This window comes from Heterodontus francisci, chromosome 33, assembly GCF_036365525.1.
Source record: "Heterodontus francisci isolate sHetFra1 chromosome 33, sHetFra1.hap1, whole genome shotgun sequence".
Lineage (NCBI taxonomy): Eukaryota > Metazoa > Chordata > Chondrichthyes > Heterodontiformes > Heterodontidae > Heterodontus > Heterodontus francisci.
Window position 1 is genome coordinate 22,877,545 of NC_090403.1, and position 24,532 is coordinate 22,902,076.

At 43.1% G+C, this 24,532-nt stretch overlaps 1 protein-coding gene across 2 annotated transcripts in view; it reads right to left on the bottom strand.

The window, feature by feature from the left end:
- gosr2 (golgi SNAP receptor complex member 2) overlaps window positions 1-24,532 on the bottom strand; it is a 93,341-nt gene that overhangs the window by 36,790 nt on the left and 32,019 nt on the right. For both annotated transcript variants that reach the window (XM_068013167.1, XM_068013166.1), the window contains exons 2-4: window positions 15,094-15,158; window positions 8,762-8,870; window positions 6,821-6,953 (exon numbers count right to left, since the gene is read on the bottom strand). In XM_068013167.1, the coding sequence (XP_067869268.1) occupies window positions 6,821-6,953; window positions 8,762-8,870; window positions 15,094-15,158 (307 nt within the window). The remainder of the gene's footprint in view (window positions 1-6,820; window positions 6,954-8,761; window positions 8,871-15,093; window positions 15,159-24,532) is intronic.

The window sequence follows — 24,532 nt, forward strand, 5'->3', positions numbered from 1 at the left end:
ATAAGACGACTCAGGTTCAGGATTATGATGTGCAGGTTTTGGGCCAAAAAGAGTTTTCTTTACATGAGGACAATCAATAGCTGGGACAGATTACCAGGAAGGGTGGTGGGATAAAACGGACTCCTTTAAGAAACAGTTAGAGGTGATAATGGAAGTTTACCAAGGTTGGTATTCTAGAAAGATAAGTTCAAATAGGCTGAAGGGCCTTCTGTGTCCAAACCTATTGGTGATTTTGGTCCATGACTATTAAGTAACTATGTTGTGTACTTCAACACTGCATCCTACATTGTAAATTACCTTTACAGCCTTGTTAATTGGTGAGCAAAATTGCAAAAATTAAAACCTCTCAGGTGGCTCACACCTAAAGGTCAAGTATCTTAATACTTCACAACAGAAACATTAAACATATACAAATGCAGAGTTATTTTAACACCAGATTACATTATGTCATTCACTTAAATTCAGAGAACACAGATATACAAAACTTTATTAAACTACTCCACTGGGCGAGCTAGCAGGATGACCTGGATTTTGTAATTAGATTCTCTTTGCCCTTCCATGTTTTTATTACACAAGCTTCTTTTATCACTTGATACTTCATGAAATGGTATCAGGAGGAACAGATATTACTGTAGTTCAGTAACCCGCACAGGAACTGCTCTGAGGTCTTGTTTCTGATGCTACAACTCATAATTCATGACCGATGGTTGTCTCCGCAGCTGGGGGAGACAAACAGCACCCTTATGCCAAGAAAATGATTGGGATCTGAATTTTCTAGTTCTAACTTCTTTTTTTAAAAAAAGATTGCAAAATATAATCCGACAATAAAAAGACAATTGTAAACAGCTTCAACAACTAACTTAATTACAAACAATGTCTTATCGCTTGTGCAGGAGACGAAGCAGCCTGTGTGTGCAACTCAGTGTTTTGGCTCTGTTGCCAAAAGTGATAAAAAACTAATGGGTCACAAGTGTTCAAAAATCAATAAGTATAACAGACTGTCAAAATAACCATCTTTAACAACTGCATCCAAACCTTGATGAGCTTGAACTTGTGCCTGGAAAGGCGAGAGAGAAATACCACCAATGAGAAGGGACACCACCCAACTCAGTGAAAAGGAAGCATGACAACCCATAAATATACACACAAAAAACTAATTCCAATTAACCAACTCACTCACTTACATTGAGCTGCTTCTGAACTAAGCAAAAACTACCATCCTTTCTACAACTGGATGCCAATCTCAGCACTAACAGTCTGTAACAGCAGCACTGAGCTGCCAAATCCTTCAACTGCTCCAGGGTCATCTGCCTCCTCCAAGCTCCCTTCCTTGCCCCTCAATCCTCATCTTTGATGCAGAGGGAAGAGCTTATGGATTCCCATCTTCAGAAGAGATTATTCATTTAGTTGCCACATCTTCTTGCTCCACTATTTCTCTTGCTCCTGAGCACCCACTTGCCACAGCTCCCACTCCACAACACTTCTTCCCAATCTCCTGTTGTCAAGCTTTCACAAGACTCCACTAGACCCAGTACCTGCTCTCTTGACTGCCATCAACTCAGCTAATTTTTCTTGATCCACCAACTGCTGTTTCTGGCATTGTTCCTCTGCCTTTCAAAACCAGTGTCATCAGCCTCCTGTTTAAAAAAAGCCTATCCTGGATCCCTCAGTTCTGTCCGACAACAGCCCCATCTGGCAAGTGTGTTGCTGCCAATGAATTTTTCACCCACATCTTCCAGTTATTCCTCGTTTGAATTTCTTCATGTCTTCTACCCCACCCACAATATATAGGTCCATATAGTCCAAGTAGTCAATGGCATCCTATGCAATTATGACAGTGGGCTTTTAACCCTCCTCAACCTTTCCACAGCTTTCCATGGGACGAATCACTCAACCTTCTCCACCATCAGTCTCCAGTACTGTGCCACCGAATAACAGCATTTGGTGTTTGTTGGATCACTAGATGCCTTCACCATTAGGATGCCAAGTCATAGTTCTATTTCAACCTATCCAAACAGCAATCAAACCACCTGCAACAACATGTCCTTCAAAGTTCGCACTCCAACAGACTACCTCTCAACATCACCATCCACAGGCACACTGCCGACATCCAGCTTTACTTCTCCACGTGTGCTCTTAACTACACAAACTTTGTTGTCAATTGCTTGCTCAGCATCAAGCCATGTTGAGCCAGAATCATCTTAGCTGAAGACTGGCAAAACAGGTGCCATTCTTTGTAGCCCTCTCCAGAAACATTGCATCTTATTCATGATTGCATCCCCATTCTCAACTCTTTGTTCAGGCTGAACCCAATGGTGCACAATCTCAGTGCCCTGCAAAACTTCAACCCCAACAACAACTTGCATTTATGTCACACTTTTAACATAGCAAAACATCCCATGGGGCTTCACATGAGCGTTATTAAACGCCAAGCCACATAAGGCGAGAGGAAAGATAACCAAAAATTGGTCAAAGAGGGAGAGATTAAGGACTGCCTTAAAGAAGAGAGATAGAGCAGGGAGAGTCTTCAGGATGGAATTCCAGAGCTTAAGACCTTGTCAGCTAAAGCCATGGCTATCAATGGTGGAGCTATTAAAATCAGAGATTCGCAAGAGGTCAGAATTGGAAGAACGTAGAGACGAGGATTGCAAGGTTGGAGGAGGCTAGAGAGATCGGCAGGGGCGAGGCCATGGAGGGAGTTGGAAACATGGAGGGAGTTGGAAACAAGGAGGCGAGTTACAAATTTGAAACATTGCCAGACCAGAAGCTGGTATAGATCAGTGAACACAGGGGCGGTGAGTGAACAGAACTTGGTGAGAGTTGAGATACAGGCAGCAGAGTTTCAGATGAGCTCAAGTTTAGACAAGGTGGGAGATGGGAAGCCGACCAGGAGGGTATTGAAGTAGTCAAGTCTAGAAGTAACAAAGGCATGGATGAGGGTTTCAGGTACAGATGAACTGAAACAGGGGTGAACATGGATGATGTTATGGAGATAGAAGTAGGCGGTCTTGGCGACAAAGTCAGACATCCAGGTCTACCTTAGAGTGACTACTTCCACCTCTGCAATACTTCCCACCTTCTCCACGACTTTACTGCCACTTCCACCAAAACTTGATCCACACCTCCATCATCGCCAAGTCCAACTTTTCTAAAGCTCGTCAACTTCCCAAGCTTCCATTTCCGCATTGACCTCATTGCAGTACAGAATGCTCCTGGCAGCTACTTTCTTTAATCTCAGACCACTAAAATACTCCACCCAGTTCTTTCTGTTCTAAATATGCATACAGCAGTTTGGGAAGCACCTACCCCCATTTTATAAAATAGCTGCAGGTCATATATAACAAACATACCCGATTTCACAGCAAGTGTGAGGTAATGGTCAGCCAAACCAAATATAACATGTGGTAAACCCCCCTTGTAGAGAATATTTATCATGCACTTTGAAGAAATAACAGAATTTCTATAATCAGACAAGTCTACTCTCCAGCTTCTACAAGTTAAACATTTATTTTTGTGTTCTCCGCATAACTGCGATTATCCATGTGTCTTGCTTCATTTAGAAGGAACAGGCATCAAAGCCACATCACAACTTCTTGGAAAGAGGCAACAACACAATGGACTAAATTTTTCCAAATTTATTTCAGGCAAACAGTTGACTACAGCATGACATTTCATTCTGTTCCCTTGACTGAGAATTGATCAAACTCCCACAATGAGGCCTAAAACGCCAAGTATCATGGAGACTTAAAGCTGCAGTACCCACACTGTCATATAATTCTAAATGTATGGCATTGGGATCATGAATGTTGTGGTTTTAACGATAGAACCTGCTTCAGCAACACATATTGAAGATGTTATGGCAGGAAACTTAGAAAAATTCAAGGTAATCAGGCAGAATCAACATGGTTTTATGAAAGGGAGATCATGTTTAACCAATTTATTGGAGTTCTTTGAAGTAACATGTGCTGTGGATAATGGGGAACCAGTGGATATAATGTACTTAGAATTCCAGAACGCATTTGATAAGGTGCCACATCAAAGGTTATTGTAGAAAATAAAAGCTCATGGTATAGGGGGCAACATATTGGCTAGCTAACAGGAAACAGAGAGTCGGCATAAATTTTCTGTTGGCAGGATGTAACGAGTGGTGTGCCACAGGAATCAGTGCTGGGGCCTCAGCTTTTTACAATTTATATCGATGACTTGGATGAAGGGACCGAAGGTATGGTTGCTAAATTTGCTGATGACACAAAGATAGGTAGGAAAGTAAGTTGTGAAGAGGACAAAGGGCTATAGATAGGTTAAATGAGTGGGCAAAAGTTCTGGCAAATGGATTATAATGTAAGAAAATGTGAAATTGTCCATTTTGGCAGGAAGAATAAAAAAGCATATTATCCAAAAGGTGAGAGATTGCAGAGCTCTGAGATGAAGAGGGATCTTGGTGTCCTGGTGCATGAATCACAAAAGTTTAGTATGCAGATTCAGCAAGTAATTAGGAAAGCTAATAAAATGTTATCGTTTATTGTGAGGGGAATTGAATACAAAAGTAGGGAAGTTATGCTTCAGTTATACAGGGCATTGGTGAGACCACATCTGGAGTACTGTGTATAGTACTGGTCTCCTTATTTAAGGAAGGATGTAAATGCGTTGGAAGCAATTCAGAGAAGCTTTACTAGATTAATACTTGGAATGGGCGGGTTATCTTATGAGGAAAGGTTGGACAGGCTCGGCTTGTATCTGCTGGAGTTTAAAAGAGTAGGAGGTGACTTGATTGAAACAAATAAGATCCTGAGCTCTGTGACTTTGTCCTATCAACACCTTCTCCTTTGTTATCTCTTGCCCCACCCCCACTTTACTTGCTTAAAACCTATTACATTTCTAGCCTGTGCCAGTTCTGATGAAGGGTCACTGGCCTGAAACGTTAACTCTGCTTCTCTCTCTACAGATGCTGCCAGACCTGCTGAGTATTTCCAGCATTTTGTTTTTATTTCAGACTTCCAGCATCTGCAGTATTTTGCTGTGGGCGGTACAGTGGCGCAGTGGTTAGCACCGCAGCCTCACAACTCCAGCGACCCGGGTTCAATTCTGGGTACTGCCTGTGCGGAGTTTGCAAGTTCTCCCTGTGACCGCGTGGGTTTCCGCCGGGTGCTCCGGTTTCCTCCCACAGCCAAAGACTTGCAGGTTGATAGGTAAATTGGCCACTGTAAATTGCCCCTAGTGTAGGTAGGTGGCAGGAGAATTGTGGGGATGTGGTAGGGAATATGGGATTAATGTATTAGTATAAATGGGTGGTTGATGGTCGGCACAGACTCGGTGGGCCGAAGGGCCTGTTTCAGTGCTGTATCTCTCTATGACTCTAAGATCCTGAGGGGTCTTGACAGGGTGGATGTGGAAAGCATGTTACCCCTTGTGGGAGAATCTAGAACTAGGGGTCACGATTTAAAAATAAGGGGTCGCCCATTTAAGACAGAGATGAGGAGAAATTATTACTCTGAGGGTCATGAGTCTTTGGAACTCTCTTCCTCAAAAGGCAGTGAAGCAGAGTCTTTAAATATTTTTAAGGCAGAGGTAGATAAATTCTTGATAAGCAAGGGGGTGAAAGGTTATTGGGGTAGGAGGAAATGTGGAGTTGACGTTACAATCAAATCAGCCATGATCATATCGAATGGCGGAGCAGGCTCGAGGGGCTGAGTGGCCTACTCCTGCTCCTAATTTGTATATTTGTCACATAACCTGCCATGCATTGCTCTGAATTTGCCGCACTGCTGGTACAGCAAGAGGAGCTTAAGCAATACCCTAAAACTAGTGTCTTTATGTAAAGTTCAATTGTATTTTACCAAACATTTAATGGAGACTTTGGGGGGGGGGGGGGAAAAAAAGTTTTCATGCTGAAAGTGAAATACAATTTTTCAAAACTATCACGTTAAAATAGATTTAAAACACTATCACCTGAAAGTTATAGTGGATGAGGGATTCGAAGATAAGGGTATGATAACCAGAAATCAGTTTTTTAATATTACTTCTTTTGGCTTGTTAATCAACAGAAACCAAGGACTAAGGCAGAGGACAACTGGATAACAAAAATCTTGAATTCCTGATATTAGCCAGCACTGAATAGAAATACCTTCATAATGAAAGATACTAAAAGGAAAACATTTTAACCAGGCCTGCTTAGCTTCCTTACAATGCAATGGAGAAGGTATGTGCGTTATTACCATAATTGCAACTTGATAGCAAACTTACAACTTTCTACCTGTAGACGGTGCTCAACAGATCATCTGCTGCCACCATCACAGTCCCAATTTTAGATGGAACCCTCACCGCAGTTGATACAAAAACTTATACGATGTATACATTCCACTGATAATCACCCACAAATTTTGGGCAGCGTTTCTTTCTTAAGCTAAGAAGCACAACTAGCTAAAGGCAGATATGAAGAGTTTTTGTTTCCTCGTGTTGAGAACAAGATTCCTTTTATTTTTCTCTTTCACGTTTCTTGGTTCCCCCATCATCTTTTCCAGTAAAGAGGGATTATGAGCTGCGTCTGAGCTCTCACCAGGGCTGAAACTTGCCACTAGAGACAGGGCAAAGTACGCTCAATTTCTCCTCCCTTGCTCTGGGCAATCATGCCTCCCCATTGCATCTTAGTATATAGAGACATTACAGACATAGACCAAAATCTCACCATTCCACAAGGCAGAGCATTGGTGCCTCAATGTACTGCACGACCTAGCTTTCTTTTAGCGGATTATGTATTAGCAACCAGTCTCACCTACGCTAATAAAGTGTGCAGGTTTAAACAGTGTTAATAATTCCTTACATTGGTTGTGAACGTGCGTGACAACAGTTCCTCTCGCTCTCGATCCTGCTGTTCACGGGCATACCGGCGGTGCTGGAAGTTCTTCAGAGCCGTTTGCAGATGCTGGCAGTCATATTTCAGTTGATCCACTCGGCTGGAGGAGAGAAAGGAAGCAATGAATATCAAATTTTAAAGAACACACGTTAAAAGCGATCATAAAAACATTTCAGTACAGAAACTAAATATGATAGACCCTGTCCTAAGAAGAGGGTTAATCCTAAAGGTTTTAGAAGCCATTTAGGGCACAGGAAAAAACATGAAGTGGTTAAGATAAAGTATTTGCTTTTATGTAATACTTTCGTATCCTCAGGACATCAAAATACACTTCACAGCTTTTCCAAGAAAAAAAAACTTGTTACTACCGGCAACATTTTTTAAAATTATGCGGCCTAATAGATCTATTGAGTGTATGCCTGCAAGGCTAGTGCTCTATTTGCATATACGGATGGACAATGTTCTACTCTCTCAGCAGTCTCTTTTTCATTAGGAGAGAATGGACAGATTAAAAAAGAGAAAAAAAATTAAGAAAATCAGAAAAGTAAGAACTTGCATTTATTTTGTGCCGTTTATGTGCTAACAAAGTCTAAACATATTTAGTCCATTCCAGGGTTACACTACTTTTGTGTCAATGTGCACCTAAAACTACTTTGCATTGATGCGAATATGGCAACATAACTGAAGCCCAAGAACAAACTTAAATACAGCTCGATTATATTTCTAAAAGACTTTTCATTAAACCACATCTTACTATGACTCTCAGGGACCGAGACTTCATTCAAGTCATTCATTTCTTCACATCATCAACTCTTCTTTAGATTTACAAGTTGAATTTTTCTCTCTGGTTTCTTATTTCAGCCACAGCTCACTATCATGCATTAGGCTACTTAAATTGCTAATGGCAGCTTTTATTTCCAGTGAGGGCAAATGTCATTGCAAGTGTACATTGCCCACTCCTCAGTTCATTCAAAGGTACATGATTGGGGCCTGGGGAGAAGAGGCAACATATATGATCTGCAAAATAATTAGTCCCTTGGTTATACAGTTATTTGGTGACATAAATCTGGTGCACCTCTAGTTTCCTCCAGGTGCACCAGGAACAGATTTTCTATTTCAGACAGTTATACTGGCCCAATACAAGAGACAGTGGGTGGGGTGGGGGAAGATGAAGTGTTGGTTACATAATTACACCAACCCAGAATGCGCTGTACAATCTGACAATGCAACATCGCACCATGCCTTCTGAATCATGCAACCTGGGAGATGATTTAACTTTCCAGTATACTGAAGCCCAGAGGTGTGCTGGTTTCATTTGTTTTGGTTTTGATCAGTTTAGAAAATTTATACTCAAGGATTGGGGAGTCGATTTGGGTTGAGTTCAGAACCAGACTGATTCCCAGTACGAGCACAAATGAAGTGCTGGAATCCTAGATTTTAATCAGAACTCCTGACACAAAAGCTAGGATACATTTCCCCAAGGCAGTTAGCAGATACAGACACAAAGTTCTCTTGACCATAACTACGTGCTTAAAAATTAACAAAGGGAGTAATTTAATGGAAAGAAAAGTTCGCATAGGATTTACAGCCCTTTAACTCAGGGCAGCAATCAGAAACACAAGGTTAAAATACTTTACAGAGACATCTGTTCTGGGCTTTTTACCCCCAGTGTGTTTCATATTACAATTATGTATTAAATATATATATTTTAAGTACACAACTATCCTGTTACACTGGATACTGGACACAGTCTCAGAAATTCCTGAGTATTAAAACTGCATTAAACTCTCACTACTTCACCTAGTTTGTTTAAGCCAAGGTTTCTTTGTGCAAAATTCAACATTTATCTTAATAAATAAATCTGCAAAGGGGTATAATAATGTACATTAAAATGGCAACCAGACTTACAGTTTGGCATTCTGCCGTCTGTTTGGAGGTTCTTTGCTGGTCAGTATTTCAAGTCGTTCCAAGTTGCTGAAAATCTGATCTATTCTGGCTTGGATTTCATTTTCGACCACTGCACCAGCAACAGAATTGTCAGATCATTAAAACAATGGAAGAAGTAATGGGAGAACTATGCAAGTTCCTCAAGTAATAGTGTAGGCATCCAATGTATCAACACATCTGTATATTAGCACTGTGCATTTATAGTGTCAGCTGTGGGTCAGTAATAGTACTCTCGCCTGAGTCAGACGATTATGGGTTCAAGTACCACTCCAGGGACTTGAGCACAAAAACCGAGGTAGACATTCCAGTGTGGTACTGAGAGTGTGCTGCACTGTCAAAGGATCCATATATTGGAGGAGACGTTAACCGAGGCCCCTCTGCCCTCTCAGGCTGACATAAAAGGTCTCCGGCACTATTTTGAAGAAGAGCAAGGGAATTGTCACCAGTACCCCAGCCAATATTTATGCCTCAACCAACATTATAAAATCAGATTATCTGGTTACTACCACATTGATATTTGAGAGCTTATTGCGTACTAATTAGCTGCCATGTTTCCTACATTACAACAGTGACATTCCTGGGAAATCCTGAGGTTGTGGAAGGTGCTATATAAATGTAAATCTTTTATTCTGTTAATACCCACAGGGTCTACTGTTACGGACAGCAAGACTACGCTGGACTGGCCCTTTAAAATATAAAAAAAACCTTAGTCAGAAGGCATTCTGTGAATTTTAAATCCTGAATTATGCAAACTCCAATTAAGAGAATATCAGGATGCTTCCCTGATGGCTCACTTGGTAACTTGCAACCGAGACATACAGCCCACAAGGCTCAATTCCAGTCTGCTGAGTTAAACTGATTTAACCTTGGGTGGCAGTAAGGGATGATACAAATTGGCCTCACTGCCCTGGGTGACCAACAAGGGGGGGAAAAAACAATATTCATCCAGGGCTCCTGCTCACTGCTTTTATTCTTCTTCTTCTTTGGCCTCCTTATCTCGAGAGACAATGGATAAGCGCCTGGAGGTGGTCAGTGGTTTGTGAAGCAGCGTCTGGAGTGGCTATAAAGGCCAATTCTAGAGTGACAGGCTCTTCCACAGGTGCTGCAGAGAAATTTGTTTGTCAGGGCTGTTACACAGTTGGCTCTCCCCTTGCGCCTCTGTCTTTTTTCCTGCCAACTACTAAGTCTCTTCGACTCGCCACACTTTAGCCCCGTCTTTATGGTTGCTCTGGCAAACGCTGGCAACTGACTCCCACGACTTGTGATCAATGTCACAGGATTTCATGTCGCGTTTGCAGACGTCTTGAAGGCAGAGACATGGACGGCCGGTGGGTCTGATACCAGTGGCGAGCTCACTATACAATGTGTCTTTGGGGATCCTGCCATCTTCCATGCGGCTCACATGGCCAAGCCATCTCAAGCGCCGCTGACTCAGTAGTGTGTATAAGCTGGGGATGTTGGCCGCCTCGAGGACTTCTGTGTTGGAGATACGGTCCTGCCACCTGATGCCAAGTATTCTCCGGAGGCAGCGAAGATGGAATGAATTGAGATGTCGCTCTTGGCTGACATACGTTGTCCAGGCCTCGCTGCCATAGAGCAAGGCACTGAGGACACAGGCCTGATACACTCGGACTTTTGTGTTCTGTGTCAGTGCGCCATTTTCCCACACTCTCTTGGCCAGTCTGGACATAGCAGTGGAAGCCTTTCCCATGCGCTTGTTGATTTCTGCATCTAGAGACAGGTTACTGGTAGTTGAGCCTAGGTAGGTGAACTCTTGAACCACTTCCAGAGCGTGGTCGCCAATATTGATGGATGGAGCATTTCTGACGTCCTGCCCCACGGTGTTCGTTTTCTTGAGGCTGATGGTTAGGCCAAATTCATTGCAGGCAGCCGCAAACCTGTCGATGAGACTCTGCAGGCACTCTTCAGTGTGAGATGTGAAAGCAGCATCATCAGCAAAGAGGAGTTCCCTGATGAGGCCTTTCCGTACTTTGGACTTCGCTCTTAGACAAGCAAGGTTGAACAACCTGCTCCCTGATCTTGTGTGGAGGAAAATTCCTTCTTCAGAGGACTTGAACGCATGTGAAAGCAGCAGGGAGAAGAAAATCCCAAAAAGTGTGGGTGCGAGAACACAGCCCTGTTTCACGCCACTCAGGATAGGAAAGGGCTCTGAGGAGGAGCCACCATGTTGAATTGTGCCTTTCATATTGTCATGGAATGAGGTGATGATACTTAGTAGCTTTGGTGGGCATCCAATCTTTGCTAGTAGTCTGAAGAGACCACGTCTGCTGACGAGGTCAAAGGCTTTGGTGAGATCAATGAAAGCAATGTAGAGGGGCATCTGTTGTTCACGGCATTTCTCCTGTATCTGACGAAGGGAGAACAGCATGTCAACGGTCGATCTCTCTGCACGAAAGCCACACTGTGCCTCAGGGTAGACGCGCTCGGCCAGCTTCTGGAGCCTGTTTAGAGCGACTCGAGCAAAGACTTGCCCCACTATGCTGAGCAGAGAGATCCCACAGTAGTTGCTGCAGTCACCGCGGTCACCTTTGTTACATTTGTTTTTATAGAGGGTGATGATATTGGCATCGTGCGTGTCCTGGGGTACTGCTCCCTCGTCCCAGCACAGGCATAGCAGTTCAATTAGTGCTGAGAGTATAGCAGGCTTGGCACTCTTGATTATTTCAGGGGTAATGCTGTCCTTCACAGGGGCTTTTCCGCTGGCTAGAGAATCAATGGCATCACTGAGTTCTGATTTGGTTGGCTGTATGTCCAGCTCATCCATGACTGGTAGAGGCTGGGCTGCATTGAGGGCAGTCTCAGTGACAACATTCTCACTGGAGTACAGTTCTAGGTAGTGCTCAACCCAGCGGTCCATTTGTTTGCGTTGGTCAGTGATTATGTCCCCTGATTTAGATTTGAGGGGGGGCGATCTTCTTGATGGTTGGCCCAGAGCTCTCTTAATGCCATCATACATTCCTCTGATGTTTCCGGTGTCTGAGGCCAGCTGAATATGACTGCATAGGTGTTGCCAGTAGTCGTTTGCGCAGCGCCTGGCTGTTCTTTGTGCAGTGCTTCTGGCTGCTTTAAGTGCTGCAGATGTTAAATCGCTGGGGGCTTTCTTGTAGTTCAACAGTGCAATGCGCTTAGCGGCTATGACAGGTTCCAGCTCTTCATTAAGAGATTGAAACCAGTCTGCATTTCTCTTCGCACTTTTGCCGTAGGTGGTCAAAGCTGACTCATAGATGGCGTCTCTGATGTGGGCCCACTTGGTCTCAGCATCCCCTGTGGGAGTGTTTTGAAGGGCTGTTACAAGTGAATTTAGAAATTTTTGTAATAGCTGTGGGTGAGAAATTCTGCTCGTGTTGATCTGCAGGTGGCCCTTCTGCTTGGAATGATGCAACTTCTTTGGTCTGAGTCTAACCTTGCTGCACACCAGGGAGTGGTCGGTGTCGCAGTCCGCACTGTGGAACCTGCGTGTGATTTGAACACTGTTTAAGGCGGCTCGCCTTGTGACAATGAGGTCTAGCTGGTGCCAACGACGCGATCTTGGGTGCCTCCATGAAACCTGATGACAGGGTTTAGTGTGAAAGAACGAGTTGGTGATGCAGAGGTTATGATAGGTACACAACTCAAGCAGTCTCTGCCCGTTCTCATTCATCCTTCCAACACCATAGCGCCCAAGGCAGGAGGGCCATGAGTCATGGTCGGCCCCAACCCTGACATTAAAGTCCCCCAGCAGGAATAGGTGTTCGGTGTTGGGGATGCTGCTAATGATGTTATGGAGTTCCTCGTAGAACTGATCTTTAGCTTCAGGTGGAGAGCAGAGTGTTGGAGCATAGATGCTGAGTAGGTGTACTGGACCAGAGGTGGTGAGCTGTCGGATGGACAGTATGCGTTCCGAGCCATTTGAGGGAGGCTCTATCATGCTGAGGATGGCGAAGACCACTCCATGCTGTCTTGGTTCTTCAGGATCCCTGCCCTGCCAGAAGAATGTGCAGTCTTGCTCTGCTAGAGATCCACTCGCGGGGTGGCGAGTCTCCTGAAGTGCTGCAATGTCTACATTGAGTCTACTGAGCTCGTTGTTAATGATGGCGGTCTTCCGAGAATCGTTGATTTGTGTAAGGTCTTCCGACAGGCCAGGACACATAGTTCTGACGTTCCAGCTTGCAAAGCGAAGGGCTGGTACCTTCTTTCCTTTTTTTGTGTTGTTTGGTGCGGTGTATCGCTCCTGTTAAAAAAGGTACATGTGTGGATACTGGGCTAGGACAAGATCTGGCTCCATGTCCTGCACACCACAGTCTGGGAGTGATCACACAGGAAAAACACCAGAGGATAACTGTTGCTCGGGGAGGCAGCAAAAGCATGGGGGTAGCCATTCTGAACAAAGTCAAAAAATGCTGTTTTTCTTTAAAACAAAACCTTAAAAGGGCTTTGCTCTGAAGGCAAGCAAAAGGTTCCCATTTACCAAATTTCCTGGGGTGAACAGACATACATGCAACATCGCACTGCCAACAACAAATGCCATATGGCAAACAATAGTAAATCTAAAATATTTTTTCTAATACATTATCTAGTAACTCATCCGGTCATTAAAACACATTATGTGAAATTTATTTACTAAATAATTTTATCAGCAGCTGTCCTGATGTTTTAGCACTACATGATGCAAGTTATTTACTAGATATATACTGAAAATATAGCGTTAAGCAAAAAGGATGGAAGCATAAACTTCTATCAGGACAGTTTGCGAATTGGGATTGTATGCCGCAATCAATCCATTACAATTCCAACTTTGTTACCCAGATTATGAGGCCACTTGGGGAACCGGTCATAAATTACTGTCTTTATTGAAGTGATGTGCTGGACACACAGACTATCCTTTCGCCTCTGGAGGCTATTTCTTAGCTCCAACGCAGACAGTAGCCCTAAGGACCTTCCCTGAAATGAGCGTGGCCTCAAATCTTATGTGGAATTGTCCACATTCACTGGAAATGCCAACCTCCCTCAGCAAGGAAAAGTGGAAATATCACACCAGTACAGTAGGTGCTGCTGTTATGAGCATGGGGTTACTGTGGCATATTAAGAGAGGTGCGCCGATTTTAATCTATATCTAACCTACCCTGCATCAGGCCTGAGAGGACTTACTCATGTAGGAAAGTGCATCAACGCTTAGCAGTCATATCCTCAGCTTGATGAGAACAAAAATTTCACCCCTCAAATAAACACGTTGCCCCTCCTTCAATCCATTAGTGAACTAAGAAACAGGTGAACAAGCTCCAGTGACATCAGGGGACCCTGCACAATGTCCCAGAACATTGACACCTTGGATCAATATCAGTGCAGTCCCGCTTCCCTGGGAAGTCATAAGCAGCCTGTTATGTGGAAAAAAAGGTTGAAAACAAAGACTGTGGTCTGTCTGGCTCTCCCCTCACCAGTGTGAGCAAAACAACACATGAGCCAAACCAAAGCCCAACTCTTCAACTATTGGCACAATGAACATCGGAAATTACCCTCTGACAAGAAAATAAGCGAATAACATTACTCCTGGCCATACATACAATAGAGAACATATTGCAAAAATTCAAGTGTTATCTTTGTTTTAAAGCAATGCCAGTTTTGGTTGGTTACTTATCCAGGCCAGCTTGATAAAGTAGGTTTACTACACAGAGAATAATCAATACCCATGAGCAGCAATAAGGAAACAACTCAGCTGCTTATAAATGAAATAGCAAGCTTGACAACACACCCATATTTCTACATATTGTGGAGTTCAGGAGAATAATTTCCCCCCCTGCCGACCTTGCCCACCAAGCCACTCGCCCCGCTCCCCCCCAACAATGCACCTGGGCTGGAAGCAGGTAGCATACGAGGTCATCAATTACCAATGTGCTCAACATCAAGGCATAAAGAAAGCCACACCAAGTGATTATTGACTGGTATAATCCAAGCAAGTTTAGTATGATCGAATCTACTGTTCATCACAACTAAAGTAATACATTTTAAGAGATGCATTCAAAGTTACAATGAATAAACTATGGGTTTGTGGTGTCCTAGAGAAATTTTAAACCTGTGTGTGGAAGGACTTTGAGAAAAAGCAGTAATGTCCCTGTACAAGGCATTGGTTATACCCTGATCAGTCACCTTGTAATATGTGACGTAATAAGTCACCCATCCCAGGACTGAAAACAATACCATTATTTCTTTTGGCAGAGCTCCATGCCCACGTCACCTCCTCCCCTGCCTTGGCACCAGGCTGGCTCTGTTTACATCTCTTAATTATGAATACTTACAGTGAATAGACTGTGTGTCCGCCTTCTCCAGCTGCCCCATGTGGGTCTGCACCTCATGGATCTGCCTGTTGAGGAGAGGCAAGAGGAAATGGGTGGTTTAGCATATATCTACAAACCTGGGCAGGGCCCGTCAGAGGAAAGACAATTTTTTTCCCCTATATTCTGTACAAGGACTCCCTATCAGCCCTTGGGAAAACACGACAAAAGCATGAGGAGTGGCTCCATTTACACAGCACAACTGATGGCAGAGATAGCGGGAGACTGGAAATGTGCATTGGAATGATGTAAACGTACAGTCTGAGGCACAGTGACGAATCTCCGGATCTTCCTGCATGGAACATACCCACAATCAGCTACAAGTCCTAGGTCACTGTGTAAACAGACTGGTTAACAAGGTTATAGGGAAAAGCTACTTCACAAGTAGGCACTGCCGGCAGTCAAAAGAAAAAAGATCAAGTCAGTAACATTGAAATGAAGCAGCCAAATTAGCAACTGTATCGACCTACTTAAATAAATATTACAAAATATCTGAAGTATAGAAATAGGCCATTCAGTTCAACAGTTCCATGCCAGAGTTTATGCTCCATACAAGCATCCTCCCAGCCCTCTTCATCCAACCCCATATCTGTCTATTTCTTTCTCCCTTGTGTTTATCTAGCTTCCCCTTAAATGCATCTATGCCAATCACCCCAGGTACTACTTTTAGTAGCGAGTTCCACATTCTTACCACTCTTAAGTAGAATTAGTTATGAAAATCAAGTATTTATTTCTGGTAAATAATACACACCAACTCTGCAACCATACATATGAATAAATGTACCATCCTTTACCCAGAGAGCGATTAGAATGTGGAACTCATTACCACAAAGAATAGCTGAGGCGAATACCATTTAAAGGTAAGCTGGATAAACACACACGAGGGAGAAAAGAATAGAATATTATGCTGATAGGGTTAGATGAAATGGGATGGGAGGAGGCTCATGTGGAGCATAAACACTGGCACGGACTAGTTGGGCTGAAAGGTCTGTTTCTATGCTGTACATTCGCGGTAATTCTATGGAAATGCATCATGTAATAAGGTGCTAGGCCATACAGACATGAAGATTCTAATTCAATCAAATTCTGACAGATTCCAATTAACCTGACCTCAGTCAGAGTATTACTTCAGCGTCCCAAGCAGTGGGCAGAAGGCTAGTTAAGGTTATCTGTGATGGTCCCACAGCGGAATACTGACACTTGCCATCTCGGCTCATTAACGATGACAGGCCAGTTAATGATGGCAGTGAGGGTGAGGGGAACCACATGTTAAAATTAACATTTTAATATGATGACAGAGGGTGGAGGGAGAGGGACTGCTGTTTAGTTTAACTCCTCTTTGTGCCAGGTTCAGTCATTTGCTCCTGACTAATTCTTGGAGTATCACAGCCATTCACTGTTCTAAAAAGTAGATTTTTTTTTAATAAAAAGGAACATTTTTAAACAAAATCAGAATTGAGAAATGTGTGTTGATTAAAATTATTTCAAATTGTTTGGTTTTTGAAAGCATGCCACAAGCACTGGTTAAGGAAGGGAGTCATTTGACTTACAGAAATAACTAGTGCTAATATACAAAAAAACCTCAGAAACTAAACAATGTAGAAAGTGAAACAGAACTTTGCTCCTCGATAACTCAGTAGAAAATTTAACTTTTCTCTTTAAAAGCATTCAGTAAGACAATCTCCAAGTTCCCCATCATTTTCAGTGGTACCTTACCTCCTTTTGAGTGTGCCGAACTTACCTACCACAACCTTTCATGTTGCAATAACTACATTTCCATTGAGCAGATACATCTCAGCTCTAATCACATCTAATACCACATTCAAACGGTTAGTGAAATGGAGTCAATCAGATCAATTTAGATATAAAGAGAGATCCAGCTCACCAAGCCTGATCTAGTCACAGACTACAATCTGAGAGACAAATTAAACATTTAAATTTTTTAAAAATAAATTATTGCAGAAGTGAAAACATAGGTGTACTAGAAGGAGGATATGGAACAACTGTTAGATAGCTGCAGTAAATTACGGCACAGACACAATGGGCCAAATGGCCTCCTTCTGTGAAGCAAATTTTCTATGTTTCTATGAACTCTTTCGGTGTTTTTGGTTGAGGGGGGCGGGGGGAGAAGAGGGAGAAAATCTTGGGGTAGGAGACAACAGAAGCATTGATGCAGTCTTCATAATGAAAACAAGCTCAAAACAGAGCAGATTGGTACGAGGTATTCTAATCAGGAACCAAAAGGTAAGTTCAGAGGAAGAGATTTTAATTTTTTTTAAAAAAGTGACATTGCCAGGTCATTTCAGGGCTTCTTGAAAAACAACTGGCTAAAATGATCGAGGTCTTCCATGGTTAATCCACATAGTTCATTTTTTTTTGTTAATTTTTGGTATGTTACACAGCTTTTTGAGAGACATGTGAAATGAACAATGCAGATACTGAGAAGAAAGTGTAATTTAGAGTGGGTGAATTCAACGTCAAATCAGATATAGAAAGAAGAAAGAAAGAAAGAAAGACTGGACTAGGAGAGAGAGAAAAGGCAGAAAGAAAAAGTAATGTTATTCCAATTTTAATTTCTACATTTTTAAAATCTCCAACCTCAATTAAAACCTGAAGGAAATAGACTGAATTTGTAATAGTTAATTTTCAGTACTAGAGAGGTTAGCTGGTAGTAATTACCAGTTATGTAACTAAAGGGGTCAAAGACTAAAATGGGCAAGACTTATCTTGCAGTGGCCAGTTTAGTTCATAGCTACCATGCAAATTATACACCTCTCAATGAGTTTCAATCGTGAACCAGACACCAAGAAGCAGTTTTCATGTCACTAACAGCAGAACTGCAACAGCAACTTTTGGATAGCCATGTTTAACTGCACACCTGCACCTTACCTGAAGTTGTTGTACCATTTGTATTTAAATATCAGTAAGTGCCATTAGCATCACAGTTATTTTGACAACAAATTATAGGCCAATAGCCATACTTACCGTAAATAAAGAATTCCAGTACATAATTAGTGTAAAAGTGAAAATATTTGCTACAGAATTACATTTTCAGAGTGATCTGTCATTGCAAACTACTAACCATGTGCAATTAATTCAATGAACTGAGGTGAGGCACCCTATAAAACTAAGTATTTTACATCGAGAGGAGAAAAACAGGGGATGTTTATGTCGCTTGGAAAAGACACTTTCGTACAAGACAATTGTGAAAACTGGCACTTATGTTGTTAAGGTTATTCAAAAGCAGTTGTTATACCTACCTTCCTGACTCACTGAGAATTTCTGATAGAGAGAATACCAGTCAACTGCAGGCTTTTAATTATATGCAAGCAAGCTACCTCCATGTCAAGTGTATTTTTACATCATCCACAGATTAGATATATACACATTTCAAACCCTAATCAAGAGGTGCATCCTCATGGGACATAAGGCACCTACAGTTCATACAGATTGGGTTAATTTTCAGAGCCATACAGCACAGGAGGCCATTTTACCCCTTGTGTCTGTGCCAGCAATTTGAAAGAGCTATCCAATTAGTTTTATACTCCAATACATTAATCTGATGTTTTTTGTCTTTTTCCCATTTGAGTGGCAAAGTTACTGAAATAAATGACTTGGTCTGGATCAAGCGGAAACCAAAAATCAAAAGCCTTAAAACAACAGGAGTTGAAATACGTGATATTCATGTGCTTCACAGCTTGTGAAAGGAGACTTTTTTTTTTAAAAAAGATTGCAACTCAGTGACAGAATAACAATGTTCACCAGAGTTTCAATAAAGAGTAATAAAAATTTTCAAGCTGTGTTTACTTGAACTGTGAAAGATATCCAGCAGTACAATTATAGGCTCTGTTCTTCTAAACTTGGATCACTTCTCCAAAATGCACTTTGAGCTGTATAACACTGGGGTGAAGTACTGGGCGTTACAGGCTTGTCACAGCTAGTGGCAGTGCTGGGAGCAATTTGAGGTGAAATAAAAATATCACAAAAGATATCCTGCACTGTACAATAAAGACTGTTTTTCCCACCATAGTTTATTGCTACCAATACTCAAAATACATCATTGCAACCTCAATACATTTAAAATACTACAATTCATAATAACTGCAATTAAATACAAAGTACAAGGTACTGCTTAACATGCATCAGTGGGTAGCACTCTCGCCTGAGTCAGAAGGCCAAAGGTTTAAAAGTTCCACTTCACGAGCACATAATCTAGACTGACACTCCAGCACAGTACTCATAGAGTCACAGAAATTTACAGCATGGAAGGAAGCCATTCATCCCATTGTATCCATGCCGACTGACAAGCAGCAATCCAGCCTAATTCCACTTTCCAGCTTTTGGGCTGTAGCCTTGTAGTTTACAGCACTTCAAGCGCACATCCAAGTACTTTTTAAATGTTATGAGGGTTTCTGCCTCTACTACCCTTTCAGGCAGTGAGTTCCAGATCCCACCACCGTCTGGGCGAAAATATTTTCCCCTCTCAACCTCCTACCCAGAATCTATGCCCCCTGGTTATGGACCCCTCAACCAAGGGGAATAAGACCTTCCTATCCATTCTATTTAGACCCTAAATCATTTTATACATTTCATAGAGAGATACAGCACTGAAACAGGCCCTTCAGCCCACCGAGTCTGTGCCGACCAACAGCCACCCATTTATACTAATCCTACATTAATCCCATATTCCCTACCACATCCCCACCATTCTCCTACCATCTACCTACACTAGGGGCAATTTACAATGGCCAATTTACCCATCAACCTGCAAGTCTTTGGCTGTGGGAGGAAACCGGAGCACCCGGCGGTCACAGGGAGAACTTGCAAACTCCGCACAGGCAGTACCCAGAACCGAACCCAGGTCAGTGGAGCTGTGAGGCTGCAGTGCTAACCACTGCGCCACTGTCAACTGGGTTTCCCTTCAGCCTCCTCTGTTCCAAAGAAACCAACCCAACCTAACCAATCTTTCCTCATAACTATATTTCTCCAGTCCACGCAACATCCTCAAATCTCTTCTGTACCCTCTCTGGTTCAATTACATCTCCAATATTGAGTGGTGACCAGGTGTGCATGCAGTACTCCATTTGACATTGACATGCTGTTCTCCCTTCGTCAGATACAGGAGATTTGCCGCGAACAACAGATGCCCCTCTACATTGCTTTCATTGATCTCACCAAAGCCTTTGACCTCGTCAGCAGACATGGTCTCTTCAGACTACTAGATAAGATTGGATGTCCACCAAAGCTACTAAGTATCATCACCTCATTTCATGACAATATGAAAGGCACAATTTAACATAGCGGCACCTCATCAGACCCCTTTCCTATCCTGAGTGACGTGAAACAGGGCTGTGTTCTCGCACCCACACTTTTTGGGATTTTCTTCTCCCTGCTGCTCTCACATGCATTCAAGTCTTCAGAAGAAGGAATTTTCCTCCACACAAGATCAGGGGGCAGGTTGTTCAACCTTGCCCGTCTAAGAGCGAAGTCCAAAGTACGGAAAGTCCTCATCAGGGAACTCCTCTTTGCTGACGATGCTGCTTTAACATCTCACACTGAAGAGTGTCTGCAGAGTCTCATCGACAGGTTTGCGGCTGCCTGCAACGAATTTGGCCTAACCATCAGCCTCAAGAAAACGAACATCATGGGGCAGGATGTCAGAAATGCTCCATCCATCATTATCGGCGACCACGCTCTGGAAGTGGTTCAAGAGTTCACCTACCTAGGCTCAACTATCACCAGTAACCTGTCTCTAGATGCAGAAATCAACAAGCGCGTGGGAAAGGCTTCCACTGCTATGTCCAGACTGGCCAAGAGAGTGTGGGAAAATGGCGCACCGACACGGAACACAAAAGTCCGAGTGTACCAAGGCTGTGTCCTCAGTACCTTGCTCTATGGCAGCGAGGCCTGGACAACGTATGTCAGCCAAGAGCGACATCTCAATTCATTCCATCTTCGCTGCCACCGGAGAATACTTGGCATCAGGTGGCAGGACCGTATCTCCAACGCAGAAGTCCTCGAGGCGGCCAACATCCCCAGCTTATACACACTACTGAGTCAGCAGCGCTTGAGATGGCTTGGCCATGTGAGCCGCATGGAAGATGGCAGGATCCCCAAAGATACATTGCACAGCGAGCTCGCCACTGGTATCTGACCCACCGGCCGTCCATGTCTCCGCTTTAAAGACGTCTGCAAATTCGACATGAAGTCCTGTGACATTAATCACAAGTCGTGTGAGTCAGTTGCCAGCGTTCGCCAGAGCTGGCGGGCAGCCATAAAAACGGGGCTAAAGTGTGGCGAGTCGAAGAGACTTAGCAGTTGGCAGGAAAAAAGACAGAAGCGCAAGGGGAGAGCCAACTGTGTAACAGCCCCGACAAACAAATTTTTCTGCAGCACCTGTGGAAGAGCCTGTCACTCTAGAATTGGCCTTTATAGCCACTCCAGGCGCTGCTTCACACACCACTGACCACCTCCAGGCGCTTACCCATTGTCTCTCAAGATAAGGAGGCCAAAGAAAGAAGACTCCAGCTGCAGCCTAACTAGTAATTTATACAATTCCAGCATAACCTCGCATATGCCTTCTTGACTACTTAACTACCTGTCCAGCCAACTTCAAGGATCTGTGGACATGCACTCTAAGATCCCTCTGTGCCTCTACACTTCTCAGAACCCTATTATTTATTGTGTATTCCCTTGCTTTGTTAGCCTTCCCTAAATGCATTCTCTCTCATTTCCCTGGATTGAACTCCATATGCCACTGTTCTGCCCACCTGACTAGTCAATTGATATCTTTCTACAGTCGACACCTTTCTTCATCAACCACACTGCCAATTTTTGCATCATCTACAAACTTCTTAGTCAGACCCCCTACATTCAAATCCAAATCATTGATACATAGCACAAAAAGAAAGAGATCTAGTACAACCTTCCATTCACAAAAACACCCATTCACCATTACCCTTTGCTTCCTGCCTCTGAGCCAAATTTGGATCCAGCTTGCCACTTTGCCTTGGATCCCATGGGCTTTTACTTTCATGACCAGTCTGCCATGTAGTACCTCATCAAAAGCCTTGCTAAAATCCATACAGACTACACCAAATACACTACCCTCATCGACCTTCCTTGTTACCTCCTCAAAAAATTTAACCATGTTAGTCAGTCAGCCGCTGAAGTACTAAAGAATTGTGCTCCAAAACTAGCAGGAGTTCCTCAGGGTAGTGTCCAAGGCCCAATCATCTTTAGCTGCTTCGTCAATGACCTTCTCTCCAGAAGATCAGAGGTGGGGATGTTCGCTGATGATTGCACAATGTTCAGCACCATTCACGACTCCTCAGATACTGAAGTAGCCCATGTCCAGATGCAGCAAGACCTGGACAACATCTAGGCTTGGGCTGATAAGTGGCAAGTAACATTCGTACCAAACAAGTACCAGACAATGGCTATCTAAAACAAGAGAGAATCCAACCATCTCCTCTTGAAGTTCAATGGCATGAAATCACCATTGACCAGAAACTAAACTGCAGCAGCCACATAAATGCTGTGGATGTAAGAGGATAAAAAAATTTATCCTTTTATCCCTTTTTAAGCAATGGTACAACATTAGCTGTCCTCCAGTCCTCTGGCACCACACCTATAGCCAGAGAGGATCGGAAAATGATGGTCAGAGCTTCTACTATTTCTTCTCTTGCTTCCATCAACAGCCAAGGATACACTTCGTCTGGGCCTGGGGATTTTTCAACTTTCAAAGATGTTAAACCTCTTAATGCTTCCTATCTCACGATGTTACTTTCATCTACTATTTTGAACTCCTCCTCCCTGATTGCAATGCCTGTATCATCCCTCTCTTTTGTGAATAAAGAGACACAAAGTATTCATTAAGAACCATACCCACAACCTCCGCCACTACACACAAGTTACCATTATGGTCCCTAATAGACCCCACTCTTTTAGTTATCTCATGCTCCTTCTGTATTTATTTTAAAAAAAATCTTTGTTTTCCTTGATTTTACTTGCCAATATTTTTTCATGCCCTTGCTTTGCTTTCCCAATTTCCTTTTAAATTTCATCCCGACACTTTTTATGCTCCTCTAGATTTTCAGCAGTATTGAGCTCTGGGTATCTGTCATAAGCTTCCCTTTTTTCTCTCCTTTAATCCCCTTGGCATCCAGGGGACTTTGAATTGGTTAGTTCTACCCTTTTTCTTTAAGGAAACATACTTGCTCTGAATGCTCACCATCTCTTCCTTGAATGCCTCCCACTGATCTGACACTGATTTACCTTCATGTAGCTGTTTCCAGTCCACTTTAGCTAAATCACATATCAGCTGAGCAAAATTAGTTATTCTCCAATTGAGAACTTTTATTCCAGGTCTATTTTATCCTTTTCCATAAATACCCTAAATCTGAATTATGATCACTTGCACCAAAGTGCTCCCCAACTGATACCCCTTCAACCTGCCCAGCTTCATTCCCTAAAACGAAGTCCAGAAACAAAGGAACATAACAGCAGGAGTAGGCCATTCAGCCCATCGAGCATGCTCCGCCATGGTTGATCATCGACCTCAAAACTACTTTGCCACATTATCCCCATATTCCTTGATGCCATTAATATCTAGATATCTATCAAATTCTGTCTTGAACATGCTCAATGATTGAGCTTTGGGGTAGAGAATTCCAAAGATTCACCACCCTCTGAGTGAAGAAATTCCTCCTCATCTCAATCATAAATGACCTACCCCTCATTCTGAGACTATATCCTCTGGTTCTGGACTCGCCAGCCAGAAGAAATATCCTATCTGCATCTACCCTATCACACCCTGTTAGAATTTTGTAAGTTTCAGTGAGATTACCTCTCATTCTTCGAAACTCTGGAGAAGGCAAGCCCACTTTAATTTAGTTTAGTTTAGAGATACAGCACTGAAACAGGCCCCTCGGCCCGAGTCTGTGCCGACCATCAACCACCCATTTATACTAATCCTACACTAATCCCATATTCCTACCACACCCTCACCTGTCCCTATATTCCCTTACCACCTACCTATACTAGGGGCAATTGCTAATGGCCAATTTACCTATCAACCTGCAAGTCTTTGGCGTGTGGGAGGAAACCGGAGCACCCGGAGGAAACCCACGCAGACACAGGGAGAACTTGCAAACTCCACACAGGCAGTACCCGGAATTGAACCCGGGTCGCTGGAGCTGTGAGGCTGCGGTGCTAACCACTGCGCCACTGTGCCGCCCATATTTCCTCAATCTCTCCTCATAAGACAATCCCGCCATCCCAGGGATTAGTCTGGTGAACCTCCGTTGCACTCCCTCTATGGCAAGTATATCCTTCCTTAGATGAGATGACCAAAACTGTACACAATACTCCAGGTGTGGTCTCCCAAGGCGCTATACAATTG